This window comes from Aegilops tauschii, chromosome 2 (genome assembly GCF_002575655.3).
Source record: "Aegilops tauschii subsp. strangulata cultivar AL8/78 chromosome 2, Aet v6.0, whole genome shotgun sequence".
Lineage (NCBI taxonomy): Eukaryota > Viridiplantae > Streptophyta > Magnoliopsida > Poales > Poaceae > Aegilops > Aegilops tauschii.
In genome coordinates, this window is record NC_053036.3 from 461,846,936 (window position 1) to 461,872,398 (window position 25,463).

At 46.9% G+C, this 25,463-nt stretch overlaps 3 protein-coding genes across 4 annotated transcripts; 2 read left to right on the top strand and 1 right to left on the bottom strand.

The window, feature by feature from the left end:
* The first annotated feature begins 515 nt into the window (after positions 1-515).
* Positions 516-6,549, top strand: LOC109755727 (calcium uptake protein, mitochondrial). The gene is made up of 8 exons (XM_020314616.4): positions 516-1,037; positions 2,316-2,383; positions 2,475-2,698; positions 2,800-2,883; positions 4,731-4,944; positions 5,421-5,597; positions 5,680-5,799; positions 6,006-6,549. The coding sequence occupies exons 1-8, from the start codon at positions 722-724 to the stop codon at positions 6,210-6,212; spliced, it is 1,410 nt and encodes a 469-aa protein (XP_020170205.1). The 5' UTR covers positions 516-721; the 3' UTR covers positions 6,213-6,549.
* An 11,669-nt stretch (positions 6,550-18,218) lies between these two features.
* On the top strand, positions 18,219-21,702 carry LOC109755728 (protein LAZ1 homolog 1). Of its 2 annotated transcripts, none has more exons than XM_020314617.4 (5): positions 18,219-18,471; positions 19,220-19,506; positions 19,594-19,716; positions 20,200-20,490; positions 21,210-21,702. In XM_020314617.4, the coding sequence occupies exons 2-5, from the start codon at positions 19,225-19,227 to the stop codon at positions 21,411-21,413; spliced, it is 900 nt and encodes a 299-aa protein (XP_020170206.1). In that variant the 5' UTR covers positions 18,219-18,471; positions 19,220-19,224; the 3' UTR covers positions 21,414-21,702. The 2 variants fall into 2 exon arrangements, with proteins under 2 accessions (XP_020170206.1, XP_020170207.1); XM_020314618.4 differs by having other exon boundaries at positions 18,274-18,467.
* An 841-nt stretch (positions 21,703-22,543) lies between these two features.
* Positions 22,544-24,133, bottom strand: LOC109755731 (NAC domain-containing protein 73). Its single transcript, XM_040400473.3, has 3 exons — positions 23,843-24,133; positions 23,689-23,707; positions 22,544-23,165 (listed from the first exon to the last, which is right to left on the bottom strand). The coding sequence occupies exons 1-3, from the start codon at positions 23,924-23,926 to the stop codon at positions 22,741-22,743; spliced, it is 528 nt and encodes a 175-aa protein (XP_040256407.1). The 5' UTR covers positions 23,927-24,133; the 3' UTR covers positions 22,544-22,740.
* Positions 24,134-25,463: the final 1,330 nt, after the last annotated feature.

The window sequence follows — 25,463 nt, forward strand, 5'->3', positions numbered from 1 at the left end:
AATTTATTATTACCACTCGAATAGTGCCCATCTGTCACCGGAAGGTTGGGAACATTTTAAATCGTTGGAAAAGGGCTAAAGGCATTCCCACTTTCGCTTTCACCACCGAATAAAGGATAAATAATCATCGCAAAGCAATGCCTTTCTCTCAATCTTCAGTTCGCTTCATTCATTCAGCACGCACCTGTATTTATCTGTTTTTCTTTTGCATCAATCTGTATTTATCTGTTTGATGAGTACCAGCTTTACGTACACGACGGACAGCTTTACGTATGGCCCGAATCCGTGTGCTACCAACCGTCCGCCCGCAGTACCACACTAGCCGCCCACAGCAGCACCGTGAAACGTGCAAGCATAAACGCCAGCAGTCAGTACACCCGCAGTACGTACGATACAGTACAACACCGTTCGGTGCACGTAATAAATCACACGGGAAATGTGAGTCAAGCCACCACCACAGCACGGCCAGCCACCTCCCCGTTAAAAGGGACGGCCCCCCTGCCGACGCCGACGCGCCCACAACCCGCCCCATTTTCTCCCCTTCTCTTCTGACTTCTCCCAGTGCTCCGCGCATCGACGCATCGCCGCCTCCTCCCTCCCCCACAAGCCGGACAGAGTCCACTCACACTCTCCTCCTCCTCCTCCGCACCACCATCATAATAACCGCCTCCTCCTCATCCGCGCCGCCCGCCGAAACCGGGACCCCGATAATCCCACGCCCATGGCACCCTTGAGACTCCTCCGGTCCGCCGTCGGACGGCTCAGGGCGGCGCAGTCCGCCGGCCGCGCAGCTTTCTCCAGCGCCGCCGCTACGACGGAGGCCAAGGCGACCGTCCGCGAGGGGGTGATCGCCGCCGCCGCCGCGGCCGTCGCAGGGTCCGGGCTGGGGCTCTGGCTCATGCCGCCGGCGCTCGCGGACTCCGGCGAGCTGGCCCGCGCCGCCGCGCCAGGACAGATCGCCGCGGCCGGGCAGATCTCGGCGGCCGCCGGCGCCGTGGAGGAGCGGCACGAGAAGAAGACGAGGTTCCTGCTCGCAGGTGAGCCGTCCTGTTCCCCCAATTTACTCCGATGTACGGTGCAGGACGCTCCGTCCGTCCTTGGTTCCAACGGCGTTTGGGCGATACAGGCGTCTGATTTCGCCGCCGCCGTTGCCCCGTGACGCTTGCTTTCCTTGCCCGCTGGGGTCTGGAAAAGCCGCGCGCTTTCGCATGATTTCCCCCCCACCAACACTGCCTTTTTTTAGCGGCTGCTGCTACCTTTCCCAATAGTTTGATCTCACGCCTTCCCTACTTTTCTTCTTCTAGCAAAGAACGTTACTAGTACGTTTGCGATAGGTACGGTGCTTGCCTTGCTGTACCGATATAGCTCCAGATAAGCGATAAGCCCACTGGCCGCAAATATCCAAACCTGTTGACACGGCGTTGGGTGGTGTAGTAAATCCAAACCTACTACTTCCTCTGTCCGGGTTTATTAGGCCTCTCAGCATCACAGACATGTCCCCTTTTATAAGGCCCCGCTTTGAAAAGGTGCATGCATGCAACCAATGAAATGGTTGCATTGAAAGCCATTGTTGTTGGTGCCATGGTTGGAAAATTAATATACTTCGCTTTTTCATTGGCTGCATGCACGTGAGAGAGTGCATTGGGAGTGGAATGGAAGAATTAATGTGAGCAAATTACTATGTGTCTTGGTCTAAGAAAAGTTGTTTTTAGGCCTACCACCTCCGTCTAGGTGAATAAGGGGGTGTTTGGTTCAGGGACTTTTTAGTCCCAGAGACTAGAAGAAGTCCCTAAAAAGTCCCTAGAAACCAAACGGGAGGGACTTTTTCTACAGGGACTAGAAAAAGACTCTACTAGAGAGTCTTTTTTGATTAGTCCCTGGGACTAGAAAAAGTCCTAGGACTTCTGAACCAAACACCCCCTAAGTCATTCGCGTAGTTCTAGGTCATCGATTTGAAGAATTAAATATTTATTATATGTCATGAAAAGTATATCACTAGATTTCTACACGGATGTAGTTTCTAAATATATATTTTTTGTCACATATAATACATATTTAGATAGTTAAATTATCGACCTTGAACTACGCGAATGACGTATTCACCGAGACGGAGGTAGTAATAAACCCGGACGGAGGGAGTAGTATTAATGTAGTAAAGTCTTGCGACGCTTTCTGTCATGTTTTCAGATCAGACAGCAAATAAGCATGAACTGGCTATAACTACGTGCATTTATCGCTATTATATGCTAAGTTTTGAAAATTTTAACCCATGATGATCATCTGATCAAAACCCCTTTTCTCTGCTCTCACTGCAGACTCATACCGCCGAAGGGTGTTCTTCAACTACGAGAAACGGATACGGCTTCGCAGCCCTCCGGAAAAGGTGAAGCATCATTGTCTGCATTGTAGGTGGTTGCGTGTAATTTGATTTTGGTTTGTCCTATGTTTTCTAACTTTTGGTGCTATCTGCGTAGATTTTTGAGTACTTTGCGTCTGTGCGAAAACCGGATGGGGAAATGTTCATGTTGCCTGCCGACTTGATGAGAGCGGTGGTCCCTGTTTTCCCTCCATCGGAGTCGAACGTCGTGCGGGAAGGGAGGCTAAGGGGGGAACCCAGCCCCGGAGAGCTGCACTGCGCGCCATCCAAATTCTTTGTCCTGTTCGACACAAACACCGATGGTCTCATCTCATTTGCCGAGTAAGTGAATTGTGATTTCTCCCCGTTTGACACAAACACCATGTTATATGACTGTACTCAGCTTTGCTGATGGTGATTTATGCTTTTGGTGGCTATGGCAGGTACATCTTCTTTGTTACATTACTCAGCATTCCTGAGTCAAGCTTCAGTGCGGCCTTCAAAATGTTCGACGTTGATCTCAGTGGGTGAGTTCTATTTCTACCACACTACCTTGTCTTATGAACACGGTCCTGCTGTAGAATTATATGTATTATCCATGTAGCTGTTTGTTGATTAGCAAACCTGTTAGAGCAACTCCAACGGGCCGACCCAAACGGACGGCGATTTCGTCCGCTTTTTGTCCGTTTGGGTCGGCCAGACGGACACGGATACCCGCTTCCGCATTTGGGTCGGCGCGTGCGCCCAACGCTAGCCTGAGACCCATTTTGACGGCGCCAAAAAAAAATGAACGCATGCATATTAAAAAAAAGGAAAAACAGCATTAATTAAACATTAAAGCCGGCCACAAAGGCCGGCGAGAGTCCACGCGTCCACATTTGCATTAAAAAAAACAGCCTAAACTACGAGGCGGCGCGCTGCCCTAGGCGTCGTCGTCGTCGTCCTCGGGGTCCGTGAGGTCGATGAGCGTCGGCGCCGGCCCGGCCCAGGCGAACGCCGTGTTCCAGAGCGCCGCCATGTCGGGCTGTGCCGGCGCAGGCAGTGCCGGGGCAGGGGGGTGTGCGCCGCTCCGCCTCCGCCGCCTCCGCTCTGCGCCGCTCGTCCTCCTCGCGGACGACGAGCGGCGTTGGCCTCCGGTCGACCTCGCGCACACCCCGTCGCCTCGCCTCCTCGTGCTCGAAGGCGAACCACCTCGCCCAGTTGGGTGAGTCGGTTGCGTAGGCCTTGTCGAGGAGCTGCTCCGGTGTCAGCAGCGCCCGCCGGCGCCGCACCTCCTTCGCGTGAGCACGAGCCGTCCGCGGCGCTGCCGGCACTGGGATCCTATCTGGATCCAGATGCCAGTCGTGCGGCAACGTCACGTCCGGATACGCAGAGGCTGGCGGTTCTGCCAGTGCCACTCCGCCTGGTGCACTGGCACGTTCACGCACTGCCTCTGCCAGCGAGGCGCCGGCGGATGTGGGAGGAACTCTGCAGGGGAAGGGGTGGAGGGGACTTGCCCTTGGCCTTGTTGCCGCTGGTGCCGGAGAAGAGGCCCATCTCGCTGTGGTTGTGGTGACTAGGGTTTGCCGGTGACCAGGGAGCAAAGGTGGGCAGATGTGGACGGCGAGTTTGGATGAGGACGGCCCCGCCGCACGGTCGGCTTAAAAAAGGACGAGCGCCGTCGCTGACGCGTGGGCCCGTCGTCAGAAATTAAGCTGACCGCGTGGGCAGCGGGTAGTTGGACGGCCGCCATGTGGGGACGCGGCGGATAGCGAGAAGGCGCGCGAAGCGTCCGTTCGGCGTCCGCGCCGACGCATTTGGGGCGCAAATTTGGGCCGCAAATGCGTCGGCGCGGACGTGATTTGGGTTTGGGTTGGCGCGTTGGGCCGCCACTTTTGTCCGCGCCGACCCAAACGGACGCAGGCGGACGAAATGGGTCGGCCCTTTGGAGTTGCTCTTACAGTTCTGTTTGCATTAAAAAACAAATAATAGTAAAACACTGACTTTTTGGTAGGAGAAGAAATTAATTAATAGGCGGTGTTATGTATCAAGTTTAGTGGCTTGAATCCAATTTTCTTTGTTTATCGTGTAGACGTGTTTTGTTTACTGAAGCTGCTAAAGGTATGTTATCCCCTTTTGTTCTCTTTGATTGATTTATGCATAAACAAGATACATTTGAATAATATATCTTGTTTGTGCTATATTGTTGTTTACCTGTGATCATTCGCGTGCAGTTAATTTCTCTTGTCGTCCAGAAAAAAAGACCTGCTCTTTATGAGCATGTTCAATCATCTGGCTTGTTAGTTGATGGTAAAACAAGGGTAATGAACAAATTTTGGCAATCTTCTTCTCGGTTGTTTTGTTGTTCTTATCTGTCGATTCTCATCATTTCCAGGGAGATAGACAAAGAAGAGTTCAAGAAAGTAATGGCATTGATGCGGTCCTATAACAGACAAGGAGCTGCCCATAGGCATGGCTTACGTACAGGATTTAAAGTTGGCCAGTCTGTGGAAAATGGTGGGGTTGTTGAGTATTTCTTTGGTAATGATGGGAATGAACCTCTACACTTTGATAAGTTCACAAGTTTTTTGAAGGAATTGCATGAAGAGGTAATTTGCTTCTTCCATATTCCTTTTGTGGACTTCACTAGGCACGGCCTCTCATTAATGCATGCAATATTCAGTGACTTGTCAGAAAGCATGTCGTGTAATGAACGTGAAACGCAATCTCACATTCTCTCATCATCTCCCCTGAACCATTTATCTTCTAGTCAGTCTATAACCGTATTTGCAAACTGGCAGCTGGTACATAATGTTTTATTTTTGCATACTGGAAGGATGCAACATTTTTTATTTCATAATGGAAAGTGAATGTTTCTTCTGATGTTTAAATCTGAATGGCATATTTGCTTGCTTCCATTTTTTGTATAGCTATAAAATATTTTTAACATAGTTTGTGTATTGAAAGTGTGTGTTTTTTATCTAAATTTACATTTACGATATTGCAATTGTCCAGCGTTTTTCCATTTGTATATCTCTCAAACTCCCTCTGTTTTTCTCAGCCCCCTTTATTCATTTCTCTGCAGATTATTCGTCTGGAATTCAGTCATTATGATGTCAAGTCGACGAACACTATCCCGGCAAAGGATTTTGCACTGTCCATGGTGGCTTCTGCTGACATGAATCACATTAGCAAGCTACTTGATAGAGCTGATACGTTGGAAAATGACCCTTATCTCAAGCACTTGCGCATTACCTTTGAGGTTTGACTTGCTGTCATGTTGGTCTTTTCTGCGTAATTACTTTCTCATGTGGTTCTTATAGATGTATTTTCTGGGACTTCAGGAGTTTAAGGCATTTGCTGATTTACGCCGAAGATTAGAATCATTGACGATGGCTATATTTGCTTATGGTCAAGTAAATGGGCTGTTGACAAAGCAGGATCTGAAGCGTGCAGCACAGCATGTAAGATTTTGTACCAAGCTTGTTTTAAGCGTTTAGATAATTACTCTCTCTGTCTCAAAATGTAAGACGTTTTATGACACTAACTTTTACATTTTGAGACAGAAGGAATACTTAACTTCTAGCTGTCCTTTCGGCTGTTCAATCATGTACCTAATACTATAACATGTTTTTTTTACTGATTTCATGCCTTTTCTGGTTTGTTATAGGTCTGTGGTGTTGAATTAACCGACAGAGTGGTGGACATCATTTTCCATGTGTTTGACATGAACAATGATGGGCACCTGAGCTCAGAGGAGTTCCTGAGAGCACTACAAAGACGAGAAGCCGATATTCATCAGCCAGCGGCGCGAGGAGGTCCCATGGGCTGGCTGAACCCTAAAAATCGTTCTTCGCTCCTACAGATGCTGCGCTAGTAGAGTTTTTGATCGTCGCAAGATCTTTTCTTCTTTAGCCTTGGGTTAAGTACCATCTGAATGGTATGTCTGCCAAGTCTAGGTCACATAAGATTAGTTCATCCAGTCTTGTTATAGTATCCTGTTCTGTCACTTGTGCTCAGGAGTGGGAGGAGATTTTGCTGTAAATATCGTGTAGGTATAGCGGTTGATCCGGTTGTAAATAGTGTCTTTGTTATAGTCTCTCAATACATTGGTGAGGGTAATGTATTGTATCAGTATAGGATATAGGTGTAAGTTTCAAACCTTGTCCATTTTTGCCGTTCCATTTTTATTGATTTATAGATGCATTTCATAATATGACAGCTTCAGCTCTGTCGATATTTGTTTCTAAATGATAAAGATAACTGGTTACTGAGATTGGTAGGCGCTATCGATGGCTAGAGTCCAAGGGCTCAATGCTTGCCTCTTACTGTAATAGATAGGCAAAATTCTGAGGTGACATTTCTTCTTTAAACGATGCTGGAGTACCGCCTTATGGGGGTATCCGCCGCCTCCAACACACTCCGTGTCGTTCGGCCTTTGCATCGTCTGATGGAGATGGGGCGTTCCTCATTGTGTTGGTGGCTTGGAGATCTATGATTTATTTGTCTATCTATGAATTATTGTATTTTCTTCTGGCATGTGTTGAATTGTTCTTTATTTTGCTTCGTTGCATTGTTGCATTGGTGATGAATTTGTGATATATGATGGATGTGCATTGAATTTGAATATAATGGATGTGGTTGTCCAAAAGGACAAATGAGGATCCGTTTGGTGTTGTCCAGAGACACGCGGGCGGACGTTTGGGAGGGTGGATTTGCCCAATCCAATTGTAGATGCTCTTACACCGTAGAGCCTAACAGGTGGACTGAAGAAAGGTAATCACTCATGCTGATGCGGAGCATCTCAAGGTCATCCCCATGGACCTACCGTCGTCTCATTAAGTGCCTAGTGGACCCATGACTCGATCACGTGCAAGAGCTCTCGAGACCGAGGTGACATCTCTCCTCTCACAATTCCACTTCGATGACCATGAGACATGGCTACTACCTCAAACGGAGACATTGTGCATACTCAGGTATCAAGGAGTTAGCCATGGAGACGCCAAGGAGCAAGGAGAATCCGAAGAGGGAGATGGACGTGAAGACGGAGAAGGAAAAGGGCTAAGTCAGCAGAAGCCCGGACGATCCGGACCGCCATCCGGACGATCCGGCTAAGATGCCCAATGACACCCGAAGCTTCAACATGAAGCCGGATCATCCGGACCCAGACCCGGATCATCCGGCCACACCCGGACGTCCGGACCCGGACATTCGGCCCTTCTGCAGCTGCTCCAACACAACCGGATCATCCGGACGCCGACCCGGATCATCCGGACCCCCGAAGCCCGGATCATCCGGACCAACTCCCGGATCATCCGGCCACCGCCTGCGTGCGTGACCTGGGCCGAGGCCCATGTACCCGTTTCGTCCCCTCACTTACCCCTTCGCCCCTTGGGCTATAAATAGACCTTCTCCTCCCCATTTTTAGGGTTAGCAAAGTAGTAGCTCATATGTGAGGATAGCTTTTGCTCATCCATACGGATCGTCTCCTCGAGAGTGACCGTGGCCCCTCTACGGAGAGGATCCCTTGGATTCAAGACCCCCTTTTGGGTGGCCCCATCAAGACCTCCTTACGGAGAAGAACCGGTTACCTTTGTATCGTCCTTTGTTGGATTTGGACCTTGTATCTTACCTTTGTGTTCATCGATCTAGCGCATGTGTGATGTATTCTTGTTGGTCGAGTGATTTCTCTCGTGTTCCCCTCGTGTTTCCCTCGTGTTTTCCCTCGTGTTCATCACATTCTTCGTAGGGATCCGCTCCTTTCGTGAAAGATCAGCCATCTAGGGTTCCACCCTACATCATCTTGGTATCATGAGCCACGTTGATCACGATTTCGGAGCCTCCCCTCTTCGTTTTCTAGCTTGATTTTGTTGTTTTTCATCCTAATCCGAAAATCCCCACAAAAATAGCCCCATTTTTTGTGATTTGTGAGTTTTGATGACGTTTTGTTGGTTTTGATCCGTGAGTTTGTTGTGTTGCAAGTGGATCTAGCCTTCCCTCACCATCTCCACTTCGCAATCCCTCCAAAATCCGTGAAATCCCCAAATTTGTGGCCGTTTTCGAGTTCATCCCGAGCCATCCCCGAGCGAGATTGACCCGCCCGGATCATCTAGCTGTTTGCCCGGATCATCCGGCTCCTGGCCCGGATCATCCGGCTTCTTCTGTCGAAACTGCATTTCCTGCAGTTTTTGACCACCGCCGCCTACGCCTCCGCATACCCACTTCGACCACCACCACCTAACTTCCGCAAACTCCTCCGCAAACCCTTCCAATACCCCAAACCATACCACCAATTGACCGCTACCTATTCCGACACTTTTTGTCACGTTTGGTTTTGAGAATTTGAGTTGTGGCTCACCGTTTCCTCTCGTGTTTCGGCTACATAGGGACGGTTCGACATCAACATCACCACCGCTCATCTTTGCCAAGGACTACTACGAACGACTACACCCTTGTGGTATCAACTTCACATTGGTATAATCTTGGTATCGTGATCTCATCATACTCTCTTGCATTTGCATTGATAACCCCATAGCCTTACTTTTGCGTACCTTTCCCATCGAGACTAGCCTTTGAGTATTGCCGGCAACTTGACTTGTGCACATTAGTGATCATACTTCCCATAGCATACATACTATCATCGTGTTGCATATCTTGGAATCATCTCTTGTGTCACAAAGTTGTCATTGCATTCACAATTGCTATCTTGGTTCGTGAAGCATTGCATGAAACAAGAGCTCAAACAACAAAGAGCCAAACAAGCTTTTAAGCAAAAGGGAAAGATAAGCAACGAGCTTATAAGCAAAAGGGAAAGATAAGCAACGAGCTTATAAGCAAGAACCATAGCATCATACAACATTAAGATTGTCATACTCGGTCATATCTCCGGAACATCATACATAGAGCATACTTGGGATAGAAGTCGTTGCATTTTTGCTTAGTACGTTGTGCACAAGTTCGTATCCGCCTATTGTGCAATCGTGCTAGCGTCTCTCTAGTGTTGTGCAACAAGAGCATTTTCGTGGATTCCACATTTTGGCTCACCCTTGATTGCACGACCCCATTTATCTTTCCGTGTGTTGTGTTTCCGTGTACCATATCTTGCTATTGGTCTACTTGTTGCATTTACAAGTTGCGAATCTTCTCCAACATTATTGAATCTTGCTTACATTCGCATCAAAAATTGTGCCACCATCCTAACCAAGCTCCACCATAAGCTTTTACTTGTGTAGGTGTGAGGAACCGACAAGAATTGGTACCAATTGTGCTATTTCCTTGTTACACATTGGAGTGATCTTTGATCCATCTTCAACATCGGTCAAGGTACATTTGGTATTGGTTCTTCCTTTTCTCCCACTCACATATCTTTGTTTGGAATGATGGACAGGCCAAGTAATTCTACCAACCCACTCTTATTGGAGCAAGACAACGACATGTCATCCTACGTCACCAAGACTCAACTATTTGGTGCACATCGGGCTTTGCATCAAGAACAACTTGCTTTGGGCGACCGCATCGACAATCTCGCCACCGACCTACGACAATCCGAGCAACGTACAAGAGACTACTTCGACACATCCAGAGTTCCCTTAAAGAAGATATCCGAACCATGATGGTCCGCTCTTCTACAACTTCGTCCTCTTCAAGACGGAGCCGCTCAAGTCGACACTCCGACGACACCCTCTCCGGTTCAAGTACACCGACATCGAACACTCTTCGTCGTGCCGCGCTTGAAGACCGTCAAGCTAACCTCAATCCTCTACACGACACCGACTCTCAAGAGCATCGACATCGTCAAAACCAAGCTGCTTTCGCACAAGCACAAGAACGACAACGCCAACGACAACAAGAACAAGAGGAGCGAGCGCGACAACATCAAGATGCACAAGAAGCCGAGGCGCAACGTCAAGAACAACAACTACGTGAAGCTCAAGCACTTGAGGCGCAACGTGCCCTTCACGATTCAAGTCGTGCCGTAGCCAATCGAGGCCGACAAGCTCGACTACATCAAGAAGCACTTCGCGACGAAGCTCAAGAAAGGATTTTCCAAGCACGTGTGCATCGACAAGCTCCTCGTCAAGATAGACAAGCTCCTACTCAGGCGAGACAAGAACGTCAAGTCCATCGAGAGCAAGAAGACAATGGACCCCCTCCTCGCCAAGAGCAACATGAGATTGTCAATCCTCACCGACATGGGCGTCATCATCCCCGACCCCAACACAATGAAGAGCAACGATATGGCAAGCTAAAGTTCACCATGCCCAAGTTTACCGGAAGCAATGACCCCGAAGAATACATATCATGGGCATTGAAGCTTGACAAAATCTTCCGCTTGCACAACTACGAAGAAGAGAAGAAGATCGCAATGGCATCTCTCGAATTCCAAGACTACGTCCTCATTTGGTGGGAACAAGTCATTGAGCGCCAAGCGGCAAGAGGTGAACCACCCATCACCACTTGGGCACAAATGAAGGATGTCATGAGAGCACGATTCGTACCAAACTACTACAACCGCGACCTCTTCAAGAAACTCCAACAACTCAAGCAAGGAACCAAGAGCGTTGAAGAATACTACAAGGAAATGAAGATTGCCATGATACGAGCCAATGTCAAAGAAGATGATGAGCAAACTATGGCGCGTTTCTTGAATGGACTCAATCACCCTATCAAGAAGATTGCCGACTTCCAACCATACTCGAACCTCATCGAGCTAGTGCATCAAGCTACGAAAGCGGAACGGCAAGTCCAAGACGACTTCAAGTATGCCAAGTTCTCATCCAAGTCCTACGGCTTCTCCAACAATCAAGCTTCGATGACTCCCACTACAAGCAACGGCGACAAGTCAAGTTACAAGAAAGCTTCGACAAGCTCAAGTCGTCCTCCTACTACAAGCAACAACAAAAAAGCTCCATCATCATCTACCCCAACCGATGAGACCATCAAGACAAGTTCCATCAAATGCTTCATATGCGGAGGCCGAGGCCACAAGTCCTTCGAGTGCACAAACAAGCGCACCATGATCCTCAACGACGACGGAACCTATGACTCCATGAGTGAAGGAGAAATGGAAGCCCTTGAGCAAGTGGCCATGCACCGACAAGTGAACAATGATGAAGAAGATGATCACATCTTTTGTGACGAAGACTCAAGTCCCGCTCTTGTTGTCTCCAAGGTCTTGACTCTTAAACATCAATAAGACGAAGATCAAAGATGCCACATCTTCCACACAAAGGCCGGCATCAATGGACGGTCCGTCAAGGTCATCATCGATGGAGGGAGTTGCCATAACTTGGCAAGTGAAGAACTATGCTCCAAACTCCAATTGGTCAAGATGAAGCACCCGCACCCCTACAAGGTTCAATGGCTAAGCGACACCGGCACCATCCAAGTCGAGTATAGAGTACAAGTCTCTTTCAAGATCGGCGCCTATGAAGACACTTTGGAGTGTGATGTCCTTCCGATGACCGTGTGCCACCTCCTTCTTGGACGGCCATGGCAATTTGATCGAGGTGTCATTCACAATGGGCGTACAAATCACTTTAGCTTCAAGATGAAAGGGAAAGAGTTTGTGGTACGTCCTATGTCTCCAAGCCAAGTGCTCGCCGACAAGCAAAACACCCATCGTGGAGAGAATAGTGAGAGAGCGAACCACCAAAAAGAGAGTGAGCGCCACAAGCCCAAATTGAGTGCCTCCACGATGAGCGACAAGGAAACCTTAGTTCTCTTTGCCACCAAACGTGAGATGAGAGAAGTGTGTGAGAACCCATCAAGTGTCCTACACTATGTCCTATTGTGCAAGGACGAGGAACCAACAACTAACAACTCTCACAATCTTCCTCTAGTGTTATCCTCTTTATTGCAGGAATTCCAAGATGTTTTCCTCGATGAGCTACCTCCGGGTCTACCTCCACTACGAGGCATTGAGCACCGAATCGATCTCATCCCCGGAGCGCCGCTTCCAAACAAAGCTCCCTACCGCGTCAACCCCGAAGAAACCAAAGAAATACAAAGGCAAGTAAAGCATCTCATAGACCATGGTCATGTGCGTGAAAGTTTGAGTCCTTGTGCCGTACCGGTCATTCTTGTGCCAAAACGAGACGGTAGCCTTCGCATGTGTTCCGATTGTAGACCTATCAATGCTATCACCGTTCGTTATAGGTACACCATTCCACGCCTTGATGATATGCTTGATGAACTTTGCGGTGCCACTATCTTTTCCAAAATTGATCTTAAAAGTGGTTACTATCAAATCCGCATACAAGAGGGTGATGAATGGAAAACCGCTTTCAAAACAAAGTTTGGTCTATATGAGTGGTTAGTCATGCCTATGGGTTTATCGGAAGCACCCGGTACCTTCATGCGTCTTATGCATTATGTGTTTCGCCCTTACATTGGTGAATTTGTTGTTGTCTACTTTGATGACATCCTCGTTTTTAGCAAATCTCTCAAAGAGCATGTCACCCACCTTCGCACCGTGCTACAAACTCTTCGAAAAGAGCAACTTTATGCTAATATGGAAAAATGCCTTTTTGGTGTTGATAAGCTTGTTTTCTTGGGTTTCGTAGTATCTTCTAAGGGTCTTCATGTTGATGAATCTAAGATCAATGCTATTAAAACTTGGCCCCAACCAACCAATTTGCAACAAGTGCGTAGTTTTCTTGGTTTAGCCGGTTTCTACCGTCGATTTGTGAAGGATTTTAGCACCATTGCTTCACCTTTGCATGCTTTGAGTAAGAAAAATGCACCGTTTGTTTGGGGAACATCCCAAGACATAGCTTTCAATGAGCTTAAGAATTTGCTTACTCATGCTCCCGTGCTTGCATTACCCAATTTTGATAAACCTTTTGAAATTCATTGCGATGCTAGTGGTAATGGCATAGGAGGTGTGTTAACGCAAGAGAAGCGCCCCATTGCATACTTTAGTGAGAAACTCTCCGGAGCGCAACTCAACTATCACATCTATGACAAAGAGCTATATGCTTTAGTGCGAGTTTTGCATGAATGGGAACATTACCTTCGCCCTCATGAGTTCATCATCCATACCGACCATGAAATGCTTAAATACCTTAAGGGTCAAACTAAGTTGAGCAAGCGTCATGCTAAATGGAGTGAATTTATTGAGTCATTTCCTTATGTCATCAAGTATATTAAAGGTAAGGAAAATGTTGTGGCGGGTGCACTTTCCCGTATATGCATGCTTGTTACTCAACTTGAATTAAATGTCATTGGCTTTGAGCACATAAAAGACTTGTATGAGCATGATCCTACTTTTGCCATTCCTTATGCCAAATGTTTGACGCACACATCTTGGGAACGCTATTACATCAAAAATGGATATCTTATGAGAGCTAACAAACTTTGCATTCCCGAGTCTTCTCTTCGTTTGTTACTTTTGCAAGAATCTCATGGAGGAGGACTAATGGGACATTTTGGACGCGACAAGACCCTTGCTACGCTCTCCAAGAATTACTTTTGGCCAAAGATGTTTCGTGACGTCAACCGCTTCACCAACCGATGCTCTATATGTCGCAAAGCTAAGTCTAAAGCTCAATCTCATGGATTATATATGCCTCTTCCAATTCCATTCCAACCATGGGAAGATATTAGCATGGATTTTGTGCTTGGTTTGCCTCGAACTCGAAATGGCAAGGATTCCGTTTTTTTTGTTGTGGACCGATTATCTAAAATGGCACATTTCATTCCTTGCAACAAGATAGACGATGCTTCACATGTTGCCAATCTCTTTGGTAGGGAAATCTTGCGACTTCATGGAGTGCCAAAGACGATTGTCTCGGACCGCAACGTCAAGTTCTTGAGTTACTTTTGGAAGACCTTATGCGCCAAGCTTGGAATCAAACTACTATTCTCCACGACATATCATCCACAAACCGACGGCCAAATGGAGGTGACAAATCGTACGCTCTCCACCCTTCTTCGCGTGTTAATCAAGAAGAACATCAAGGAGTGGGAGGAGTGCCTACCTATCGCCGAGTACTCCTACAACCGAGCAAGACACAAGACTACCGGCAAGTCCCCCTTCGAGGTCATCTATGGTTTCAACCCGTTGTCCCCATTGGACATCCTACCCCTACCACTCCAAGAGCGCACAAACATGGACGCGAGTGCCCGAGTCAACCACCTCAAGAAGATGCATGAAGATACACGGCACACCATTGAGCGCCAAGTACAACGACTCGCGACCAAGATCAACATCAACAAGAAACCCATGATATTCAACATTGGAGATCTTGTGTGGCTACACCTTCGCAAGGAACGCTTCCCCAAGGAACGTAAGTCCAAGCTTCTACCACGAGCCTATGGACCATTCAAGGTGCTTGCACGCTACAACAACAACGCATACAAGATCGACATCCCACGTGACAAGTACTCCGTGAGCGACATCTTCAACGTCAAAGATCTCTCCCCGTACCATGGTGATGAGGATTTCGATCCGAGGTCGGATCTTTCCCAAGGGAGGGGAGATGATGCGGAGCATCCCAAGGTCATCCCCATGGACCTACCATCGTCTCATCAAGTGCCTAGTGGACCCATGACTCGATCACGTGCAAGAGCTCTCGAGACCGAGGTGACATCTCTCCTCTCACAATTCCACTTCGATGACCATGAGACATGGCTACTACCTCAAACGGAGACATTGTGCATACTCAGGTATCAAGGAGTTAGCCATGGAGACGCCAAGGAGCAAGGAGAATCCGAAGAGGAAGATGGACGTGAAGACGGAGAAGGAAAAGGGCTAAGTCAGCAGAAGCCCGGACGATCCGGACCGCCGTCCGGACGATCCGGCCTCAGCCCGGATGATCCGGACCCCGGCCCGGACGATCCGGCTAAGATGCCCAACGACACCCGAAGCTTCAACATGAAGCCGGATCATCCGGACCCAGGCCCGGATCATCCGGCCACACCCGGACGTCCGGACCGGACATCCGGACCTTCCGCAGCTGCTCCAACACAACCGGATCATCCGGACGCCGACCCGGATCATCCGGACCCCCGAAGCCCGGATCATCCGGACCAACTCCCGGATCATTCGGCCGCCGCCTGCGTGCGTGACCTGGGCCGAGGCCCGTGTACCCGTTTCGTCCCCTCACTTACCCCTTCGCCCCTTGGGCTATAAATAGACCTTCTCCTCCCCATTTTTAGGGTTATAAAAGTAGTAGCTCATATGTGAGGATAGCTTTTGCTCATCCATACGGATCGTCTCCTCGAGAGTGACCGCGGCCCCTCTACGGAGAAGATCCCCTTGGATTCAAGACCCCCTTTTGGGTGGCCCCATCAAGACCTCCTTACGGAGAAGAACCGGTTACCTTTGTATCGTCCTTTGTTGGATTTGGACCTTGTATCTTACCTTTGTGTTCATCGATCTAGCGCATGTGTGATCTATTCTTGTTGGTCGAGTGATTTCTCTCGTGTTCCCCTCGTGTTTCCCTCGTGTTTTCCCTCGTGTTCATCACGTTCTTCGTAGGGATCCGCTCCTTTCGTGAAAGATCGGCCATTTAGGGTTCCACCCTACATCACATGCTTAACAGATCTCTGATAGAAATGTCTGTTCCCAAAATGTAGGAGAATTTCATTAACAATATACAAATATCCCGTGATAAGAAGTTTTGATATTATTTTAGGGATTAAGCATTCATTTCATGCGGAATAATATTGGACATAAACAAAGTGGTACTCATAAGGAAATGGTGTCATTACTGATCAAACTGAAGAGAAATATCTGAAAAGAACTGATATGTTGAGTTATGTTGAAGAAATATTTTAGTTAAGCTAGGTACTCGTAATAATTAGCGGGCTTGTTGGAGAATATTATTTTGGGGAAAATGTTTGAAACTTTTGTAGAATAAAAGTATATTGTGATATAGGGATAAGATTTTTTTTTAGGTAAATGCCGTCATGACGATTTATATTTCATGTGAAAAAGGGCTACATCGTTCGGTCAAATATCGAGCAAAAGTCAGGAGGCTCGGACTGCCACACAAGAGTTCGTTGGCCCTCGCACTTACTCCCTCCGTTTCTTTTTAGTCCACATATAAGGTTTGGTCAAAGTCAAGTTTTGTGGAGTTTGACTAATTTTATATTAAAAAATATAAACATTCACAATATGAAATCAATATTATCAGATGCACCATGAGACGTATTTTCATACTATATAGTCTTAGTATTGTAGATGTTCATATTTTTTTATATAAATTTGGTCAAGGTTTGTGTAGTTTGACTTTAACCAAATCTTATATGCGGAGTAAAAAGAGACGGAGGAAGTACTAGCCAACAAATCAGCTGCCAGCATACTGACTTCCTTAGGGCAGTGTTAAAACCTAAGAAAATGAGTCCTCTCACTTAGTACATCGCAAAAAAAAAAGAGTCCTCTCACTTAGTAACCACAGACATGGAGAATTATGACTTGCACAAGGAATAATTGTCTTTGATGTAGAACCCGGATGTTGTTTTGCGTACAATATTTTTGACGTGGTGAGAAAAGATAGGATGCTTTTGGCAAGAAAGAATAGTAAAGTGGAAAATGTGATTTTCTAGACAATACATCTTCAAGAATATAGGTATAATAAATTTTGCAATAAGCACATAAGTACAGATCCAAACAGCACAAGTTCCTCTCGTGCATGCTATACGCTGAATTTTAATCAAGCGTGGGTGGCCGTTGAGACCGCATTAAAGCTTAATCAGTCTCCTACGAGTATATGACATGTCGGCAAGCTGCTTTTTTTTCATGGTAATACGTGTCTTATTTATATCATAAAGATCCTAGTACAAATCATGTACATACCGACCTGACAAAACTGAAAAGACAGCAGAACGCTAGCCTTTGCATACAAGAACACCAGCCAAGAAGTAAAATTACAAACAAGACTGAAGAATCCTCTGAGCTTGACACCAACGCCTGTCACCTGCCTCTGGCACCACCATAGCAGCCACCAAAGAAGAAAATGACGGATCACCTCCACACCCGAACTCGACGCGGCTCCATCGCTGATATGCAGATTTGCGGACCTCCAAGGTGGCTCGCCAAAAAAGGCGAAGCCATTGCCGCTGAACGAATCAGACCGGGACAACACCCCGGACACGCCATCGAACTCCAGATCTGACACCCCCGCCCAACTAAGACGTTGGAGGAGGAAACCATACCTGCCTGCCACGAACCACGAACCCAGATCCACCATCTTCCAGATGCCGTCGATGCAGACCACAATCTGCATCCGCTCCTGGACTACCTCCCAAGCTCCACGCCGGCGCTGGAGCAAACGCCGTCGCAATGGCGGAGCCTGAGGACACAAGTCCACCATGAGGATGCCGCCGCCGCCGCACCATCCTTGCTTGAACAGTCTGGTTTCCAAACCCACCCTAAAAGCGGATTGCCTCGTTGGAGAAGGATCTGAAGATTTATTAGTCGACGCCGCCATCGCCACCGTCGAAGCTATGGCGATAAACAGCCCAAAACCCTAAAAAACTAAGGACTAAAACAATCCACACGCGTGGATCCGGCGACCCCCTCACTACCGACGACCGAGGTCATCAGCGGAGGGGAGCCGCCGGAGGATGGCGGCGGAGAAAGGCGCCCTGGCGGCAAGAGGCAAGATCACCTTTCTTTCTTCTCCTGGAAGAAAGAAAACGTGTATCCAATCTAGAGTTCTAGACAGAGATGTCGGCAAGCTGCTACTCAGCGCTCCAATCTGCCAAGCAAGGACTCTACGTTTTTGCGAAAGAGAGAAGACATGTATTCTACGTAGGTGCGCAGAGTTGCACGCGTGGAGCCATGGCCGCGCGCGGTGCGCAGTTGTCACGCCAGCTGGGGAGAGAGGTGGAGCCGTGGAAGTCGGCTGACAGGGAAAGAAACGCCCCGCAGGCGGAGCCTCCAGATGCGTATCTTCTGTGTAAAGACATGATGTTTGTTGCAGTAAATATAATCCCAGCTTTCTCTCGCTCAAGAAAAGAAAAAACAAGAAACGCAACATCAAAGAGTTAAGACCGCGGCGGCTTCACAGGAAGCTACGTATCGTCAGACAGACAGCGCCCAAATTTGCAGATCTCTCGGCGGCTCCGCAACGAGCAACCGGCGCTAGCTGCTCCCCTTCCCTCCCGCGTGCCGACGGAAGCTGTAGGCACGCCCCGCTCCCTCCCTCCCTCCCTCCCTCCCTCCTCTGTTTTCTGTACCGCACCGGCCGAGAGGCAGCGCGTGGCGACCGCCGATCTGGGTTTGGGCGCGGCGGACCGGAGGCATGTCGCCCTCGGGGAGGCCGCCGCTGAGGTACCTGCCCGCACCCTCAAGGCGGCCGAGGACGTCTGCATCCTTGTCTGCCTCGGCGCCTCCGACGACGGGGGCCGTTATCATGCTGCTGCTACACCGCCGCTGCTGCCTCGCGTTGGTGCTGCTGGCTGCCGCTGCTGCCTTGCTGTGCGCTGCTCCTATCTGCTCTCTTCTCTCTTGCTACAGATTTTTGCTGGCTAGTATTTTTTTTGTATGGCTGGGTAAATTATCCTCAGAAGTACTGTTTGTTTTTATGAGTTGACCGGTACATCGATAATCAGTGCATCAGTTTGTTGAGTGAGGGGAACACAAATGCAAGTAGTTTGATGTTAGTAGTTATAGGAAATTGATAAAATAAAATACAGATGAGTGCATTTGAGGAGTCGGTTGGAGTGCAAGCAAAAAATGGACAGGGGATCTTCTGTAGTGACTCTCCAAATGAGGATTTGGAGATTCAGTTGGCTCTTCACTATCTTGAAAATGATCATACAAATCTTCACGCTCTTGGTGTTTTGTTCTTCTAATGCTACTTCTTTGTTTTGAATAATCATTAGCTTAAGTTAATATCCCTGATGAATAAACATGAATATCTGCATCTTCAGGCACCATGTCGATGTTCCCAGGGATGGATCTTACTAAAATGGATGCTCCAACTCTTACCCTCCTTGGAGCAGCTTGTTGTGTAATGTTATCTATGCATTTCACAGTGCAGCTGGTATCACAACATCTTTTCTACTGGAAAAATGCCAAAGAGCAGAAGGCCATACTCATTATTGTGCTAATGCCTCCACTGTATGCCATAACTTCCTTTGTTGGTCTTCTGGATATTAAGGGAAGCAAAGCGTTTTTTACATGCTTGGAGTCTGTTAAAGAATGCTATGAGGCACTGGTGAGTCCTCTTGGGTCAATGACATTTTCACCTGAAGTTTGCGATTTCACTCACTTTTCCTTATATTTTTTCCTTTCAATTGTGCAGGTTATTGCTAAGTTTCTGGCATTGATGTACAGCTACTTAAATATATCTATTAGCAAAAATATTGTACCTGATGAAATCAAAGGGAGGGTGCTTCATCATTCTTTCCCTGTTTCTCTTTTCCTGGTATCTACTTACACCCTTCTATACTCTTATAGAAAGTTTGATGAATGTTGCTGTAATCTGCTCTTGAATTTTGGTAATGCAAGCTGCACTATGAATGACAAATTAGTAAGGGGGTCCTAGGTGCATACCCATGCTGAACCTTTACATATTTGAAGGATGCTGCATTGTTCAGTAATACTAAAGTGATTCATGGTCTGAACAAAAAGGTTTTTATACTCCATTAATAAAGTACTTATTCACATAGTAATATCTGTTTTAATTGAACCATGTACATATGAGTAGTCATGCTTAAGTTATGATTTTAACTTAGATTCTTCATGTGTTGTTCACTATGTTTGCCTATATGCGTTTAAATGTTGTCCTGCATGTGTAGTCTGGAAGCTATTAGCAGTACTGATAGTTAAGGCTTTTCACGCTGTTCATTAGTTTTACTTTGTGTGTACTGAAAGTAACCAATATGCTTCTGGTTCTGTGCTTTGGCAGCCCCGCAATGTTCGGCTGGAGCACAAGACATTAAAGCTTCTGAAGTACTGGACCTGGCAATTTGTTGTTGTTAGGCCTGTATGCTCCATTCTGATTATTGCACTTCAGCTTCTTGGGCTGTACCCCAGCTGGGTCAGCTGGACGTTCACAATTATACTGAACTTTTCAGTCTCCATGGCATTATATGCCTTGGTCATATTCTATCACTTGTTTGCTAAGGAGTTGGCACCTCACAAGCCTCTTGCGAAGTTCTTGTGCATCAAAGGGATTGTCTTCTTCTCTTTCTGGCAGGTAAATCACTTCCTCTCCTGGCTGGAAAGAGTTTGAATATTCTTATAAATATCTTTGGGGTTACTTTGTCTGTGTGTATGAATGTTATTGATGTAATTGTATGCCAGTTTGTCTTGATGGTTGCATTGGAACATTTAATTGAGGTGGCGATATTGGTTTAGTAATGTTGATAGTTAAGACATTTTATTCTTGCCATGTTATCTGTGATAATTTTGCATGAAGCTTCTTCTCTCATTTGCTCTTTGGATTTTGTCCAGCATGATATTTAATTACCTTATTTATTTTTATTACGGCTGATGGTTATCGATATAGGAGCTTTGTCTGCAATTTAATTTTCCATGCATTGCCATGTAAATATCCAAATTCAGTAATAATAATAATAAAGGTCGCAAAGAAACAACTATACATGGCTACCCTTGCCGTGAAAAAATAAGCTAGAGATAAGTGTGAAACGAGTTTATGAGCATAAATCAGTTAAATTGTTTCACCTTTCAACGCACAACTTTGTTGCAGTAGACATTGCTAGTGGACTCTTGTTGTGAGTGAATCACCCTATTGTCTACTATGGGTGCTTGAGGCAACATTCTAACTTGCAATCCTTCGCTGTAGGAAACTAACTAGCTAAATACGACACCTGTTTCATTTTGTAACACCGTTTCTTTTTATCAAATCAAATACGATCAAACTCCTGATTCTTGAATGCCGTTACTTGTCTGCAGGGCTGTGCACTGGATATTTTGGCTGCTGCAGGGGTGATTCAGTCTCACCATTTCTGGCTGGACGTGGAGCACATCCAGGAGGCAATCCAGAATATCTTGATTATCCTGGAAATGGTCATCTTCTCAGTCCTCCAGCAATATGCGTACCACGTCGCTCCGTACAGCGGCGCTGACAAGGCGAGATCCGTGAAGAAGAACGAATGATCCAGGGCTTCGTGCCAAGCAACGTCTTCCGCTGGCTCTTGTATGATTTTGTGTGTATGTGCTGGGAGTATTGATTCAAAGATGTTATAGGACGTGTATTTCCTTGTGGACACGTGTAGAGTCGTCGTTATACCTTGAACATTAGAAAAACGAGATGATCAGGAACAAGATATAGGAATGCTACTGTTGTTACCGTGCTGTGAGACTATGTAATGCCCGAATAAGGAGAATTTTGGGGGTTTCCTGCCCCGAATTGCGCCCAGAATAAATGGTGGTTTACTGTCGCCAAGATCATCGCGTGTCACTGCATGATTGTTCCAAAACTTGTCTGAAATTATCACAGTGCTATGAGTCCAGGTATGGTTTGGATGGCATTGTTGTCGCATCTCTCTGCATACATAGGTGGTACCTGAAAGGGGAGCGCACCGCACACAGTGGCAAAGTGGGCGACTGACTGGTGTGGACTTGGGATGCCAGAAATTTGCAGGGTTTGATTTCAAGGTTCCTTTTCTCTTCAAGAAATGTAGTAAGAGGGTCCAGCGAAACGACTATCAGCGATCATTGATGTTCCCACTGGATGATGAGAAGCCCGCCTGTGTGAACGACACAGCCTGCACGACAACGGGACGATGCCCGATCCAGCCGTCGGCTGCACTTTACTGATATGCGTAGACGGACTGATATACGTTGTCGTTTGCACATCATCGTGTGCATAGCAGCACTCCACCATGATATGGACCTATTCATGAAGAACGAATCAACCTGTGAAGTTCAGCCTCACACAAAATTTAAGCCAGTGGAGAAGCCAAAGGAAGACCGGGCCGGTGAAATCGTATCTACGTCGGAAAGTTTGTGGTGCCTATTTTGGGCGGAATGCCACATCATATTTCAAGCTGCAACTTCCCATGTAAGCTAAATTAATTGCTCAAAAAACCCCAAGCTATATTAACTCTAGAAGGCTCTAGCACGTTTGAGGGGTTGCATAAGATGACATTTGAAGTCAGCTTTCATGCACAACAAACGATAAGTGACTAGCCTAAATTTGAATTTCAATCTATTGACATTTAAAGTTAGTGCAAAATAATATAAATGTGGTCAAACTTCTGACAAAATGTTAATAGGCGGAGAGAGAAAAAAACGAGAGGTAGTCATGTCATTACGAGAGAAGAGCTGCAAGGTTTTAAGAACTACAAGTACAGCATCGTGGACACAAGAACTCGAGAAGATCCGCGTTCTTTCGTGCTACCAAAAGACGGGCCCATAACTACGGCAGGGATGGCAACTTTTAGTTCAAGTGCGACAAGTTTCTTTTAGACGGTAAGTTTTACTAGTTTTTTGGGGGGTTGTTTTGGGATGGCAAAACGTCCATGCCACAGGGGCACTTGTTCTCTTGGGTCCTCAACACACTTCTTCTCTTGGGCCCCGCCGTCTGGTAGAAGATTTTGCACAGGACCAGCTCCCCATCTTCGTCTTCCTCGTCCTCGACGTCGCTGAGGTGATACTCGTGCATCACCCAGTTGGTCTTCCTGGCCTTGTCTCGCGCGCTGCCGCCGAACGTGTTGGTGTAGAGCACCAGGATGTTCTTCCAGCCCGTCAGCCGGCCGTTGGCCTTCAATGTCATGCTTTTGCCGGTCTTGTACCACGCGGAACGAGCGTTGCACTCCGCCTTTATCTTCCGATGTTTCCTCCGTCCACTCTTGAACGCCTTGGGACGGTAGAAAAAATGCTTGATCGTGCCGTCCATCGTCACACCTGCTAGATCGATGATCAGACGAAGTAATTAACAGTCAGTTTGAGTTCGGCCGCGCCTGTGCGTGAAATGCCAGTGCTCTATAGCTTGGCGGATGCTAGACGCACCAAGGTTTACTTGAGGATTTTACGGCCTAATTAAATCGGACCAGTAGAATTGCAGATTTGCTACTACTGAATTGCTCCGCCTTCCACTAGTAGGTCTGTTTGGATTGCAGCCAACAGCGGCCCAACCAAAAAATTGGTAGTAGACCGGGGCCAATAATTTAGGGATATTTGTTACTGAGGAGGTGTTTGATTCAGAAGTCCTAGGACTTTTTCTAGTCCCAAAGACTAATAAAAAAGACTCTTCAGTAGAGTCTTTTTCTAGTCCCTATAGAAAAAGTCCCTCCCATTTGGTTCTTAAGGACTTTTTAGGTACTTTCTTTAGTCTCTGGACTAAAAAAGTCACTGAACCAAACACCCCCGAATTGCTCCGCCTTCCACTAGTAGGTCTGTTTGGAGCGGCCCAACCAAATAATGTTACTGAATTGCTTCATCACAAACTGATTTCAAAAACAAAAACAAAAACCCAACAAACTCGACAGATCGGATCTAAAAACCCGAAACCCAACAATAATCCAATCCGTTCCCGGTTAGAAAATCCCGATAAGAATCCAAATCTGTTGACTAATACTTACAAGGTCGATTCCTTCCAAGGGGCTTGACTCATCTACTGCCGCGATGTTGAGGTCAAATCCCTTGAGAACTGGATCAACGACCATCGCGACCAGTGGATCGAAACGACGGCGGAACCTAATGCGGCTGTTCTGTTCTGGGAGGAAGAGGACTAGAGGAGGTTCAGCGAAGCGCTTGCAAGGGAAGCCTCTGGTGTCTCTTACTTCTCCATCTATCTATCTCTACCGAGTACTGACTGAGAACAGCAGCAGTTAATGCGAATGGGTGCGAGCTGGGGAAATTGGTGCCCTCGCCGGAAATCACAGGCAATAGTTGTTGCCTTTTTTTTCGGGGATACATTAGTTGGCTAATGTTGATCCTACTCGGCTGGATGATTGTATTTAGCCGCCGGGTGATTTGCTTCTTAACCTTGATCTTACGACTTACGACGGCTTATTTAGCAATAGTAAGTTTTACGTAGTCACCCCGCAAAAAAAAGTTTTGCGTGTTCTTTTTAAGAACTTCGAAACTATTCATTATCAATCTTTGAAGTACAACGAACACCGGAAATAATAAATATTATAATCAGATTTGTAGACCACCGAGCGACGACTACAAGCACTGAAGCGAGCCGAAGGCGTGCCGCGGTCATCACCCCTCCCTTGCTGGAGCCGGACAAAACTTGTTGTAGTAGACAGTCGGCAAGTCATACCAAGGCCCAATAGGACCAGCCCGCTAGAACAGCAACCGCTGCCGATGAAGATAAGCGTAGCTCGAAAGGGTCCAATATGAACAAACACGAACATAGAGGAACGAATATCAGATCCGAGAGGATCCACCAAAGACAACCACCAATCGAATCTCCGTTAGAAACACACCTCCACATGTTCTCCGACGACATTTGTCGCACCGCCGAAACAAGGGCTAGACGGGGAGAACTTCATTCCATCTCCAGGGAGCCACCGCCACCTCGTCTTCCTGAGCAGCACACAATCCCTAAACGGACACAAAAAACATCTAAAAATGGAGAAAGAGCCTTCCCGCCATCAAGGACTGAGATCCACCACGCCTCCATGGCCTAAGGCCATAGGACGAGGTAGACCTGCCGCGCCGCTGGCAGGAGGCAAGAAACCCTAGTCTCCCTGTCTTGCGAGAGCACACAGGCAAACCCTAGTCTCCCTGTCTTGCGAGAGCACACAGGCAAACCCTAGTCTCCCTGTCTCGCAAAGTTCTACGTACTCAACCGAACCATTTTCTAATTACTCCCTACAACCCAATATATTGGCATTTACAAAAATCAGAATAGGTTAAGGAGGTGCTGAAATCTTCTTTCTACCCTTTGTTTTGGAAGAGCATCAGCTGATACCACCCTTCACATGCTTCCGTTCTCCCAAGTTTGGTAAATGTTTTAAAACATCTTGATTTATTTTGTGAATGTTCACAAGACATGTGTCTACAAACCTTAGAAACTTCAAATCCATATTTGAAAGACACATAGGTAAACAAAAATGATAAATCCAAATGTGAATAGTGTCATTTTAACTCCTAGCTTTTCCTTTTTGCTGCTCTAGTGTATTTCAAATTTGGATTTTGAATTATGTAGAAGTTGTACGCACATGCCTTTTGAACATTCATAAAAAATTC

Coding starts and splice junctions, on each gene's coding strand:
- LOC109755727 (XM_020314616.4), top strand. CDS start 722: ATGGCACCCTTGAGACTCCTCCGGTCCGCCGTCGGACGGCTCAGGGCG. Junction 1,038..2,315: donor GACGAGGTTCCTGCTCGCAG/GTGAGCCGTCCT, acceptor CTCTCACTGCAG/ACTCATACCGCCGAAGGGTG. Junction 2,384..2,474: donor TTCGCAGCCCTCCGGAAAAG/GTGAAGCATCAT, acceptor CTATCTGCGTAG/ATTTTTGAGTACTTTGCGTC.
- LOC109755728 (XM_020314617.4), top strand. CDS start 19,225: ATGTCGATGTTCCCAGGGATGGATCTTACTAAAATGGATGCTCCAACT. Junction 19,507..19,593: donor AAGAATGCTATGAGGCACTG/GTGAGTCCTCTT, acceptor TCAATTGTGCAG/GTTATTGCTAAGTTTCTGGC. Junction 19,717..20,199: donor TCCCTGTTTCTCTTTTCCTG/GTATCTACTTAC, acceptor GTGCTTTGGCAG/CCCCGCAATGTTCGGCTGGA.
- LOC109755731 (XM_040400473.3), bottom strand. CDS start 23,926: ATGGTCGTTGATCCAGTTCTCAAGGGATTTGACCTCAACATCGCGGCA.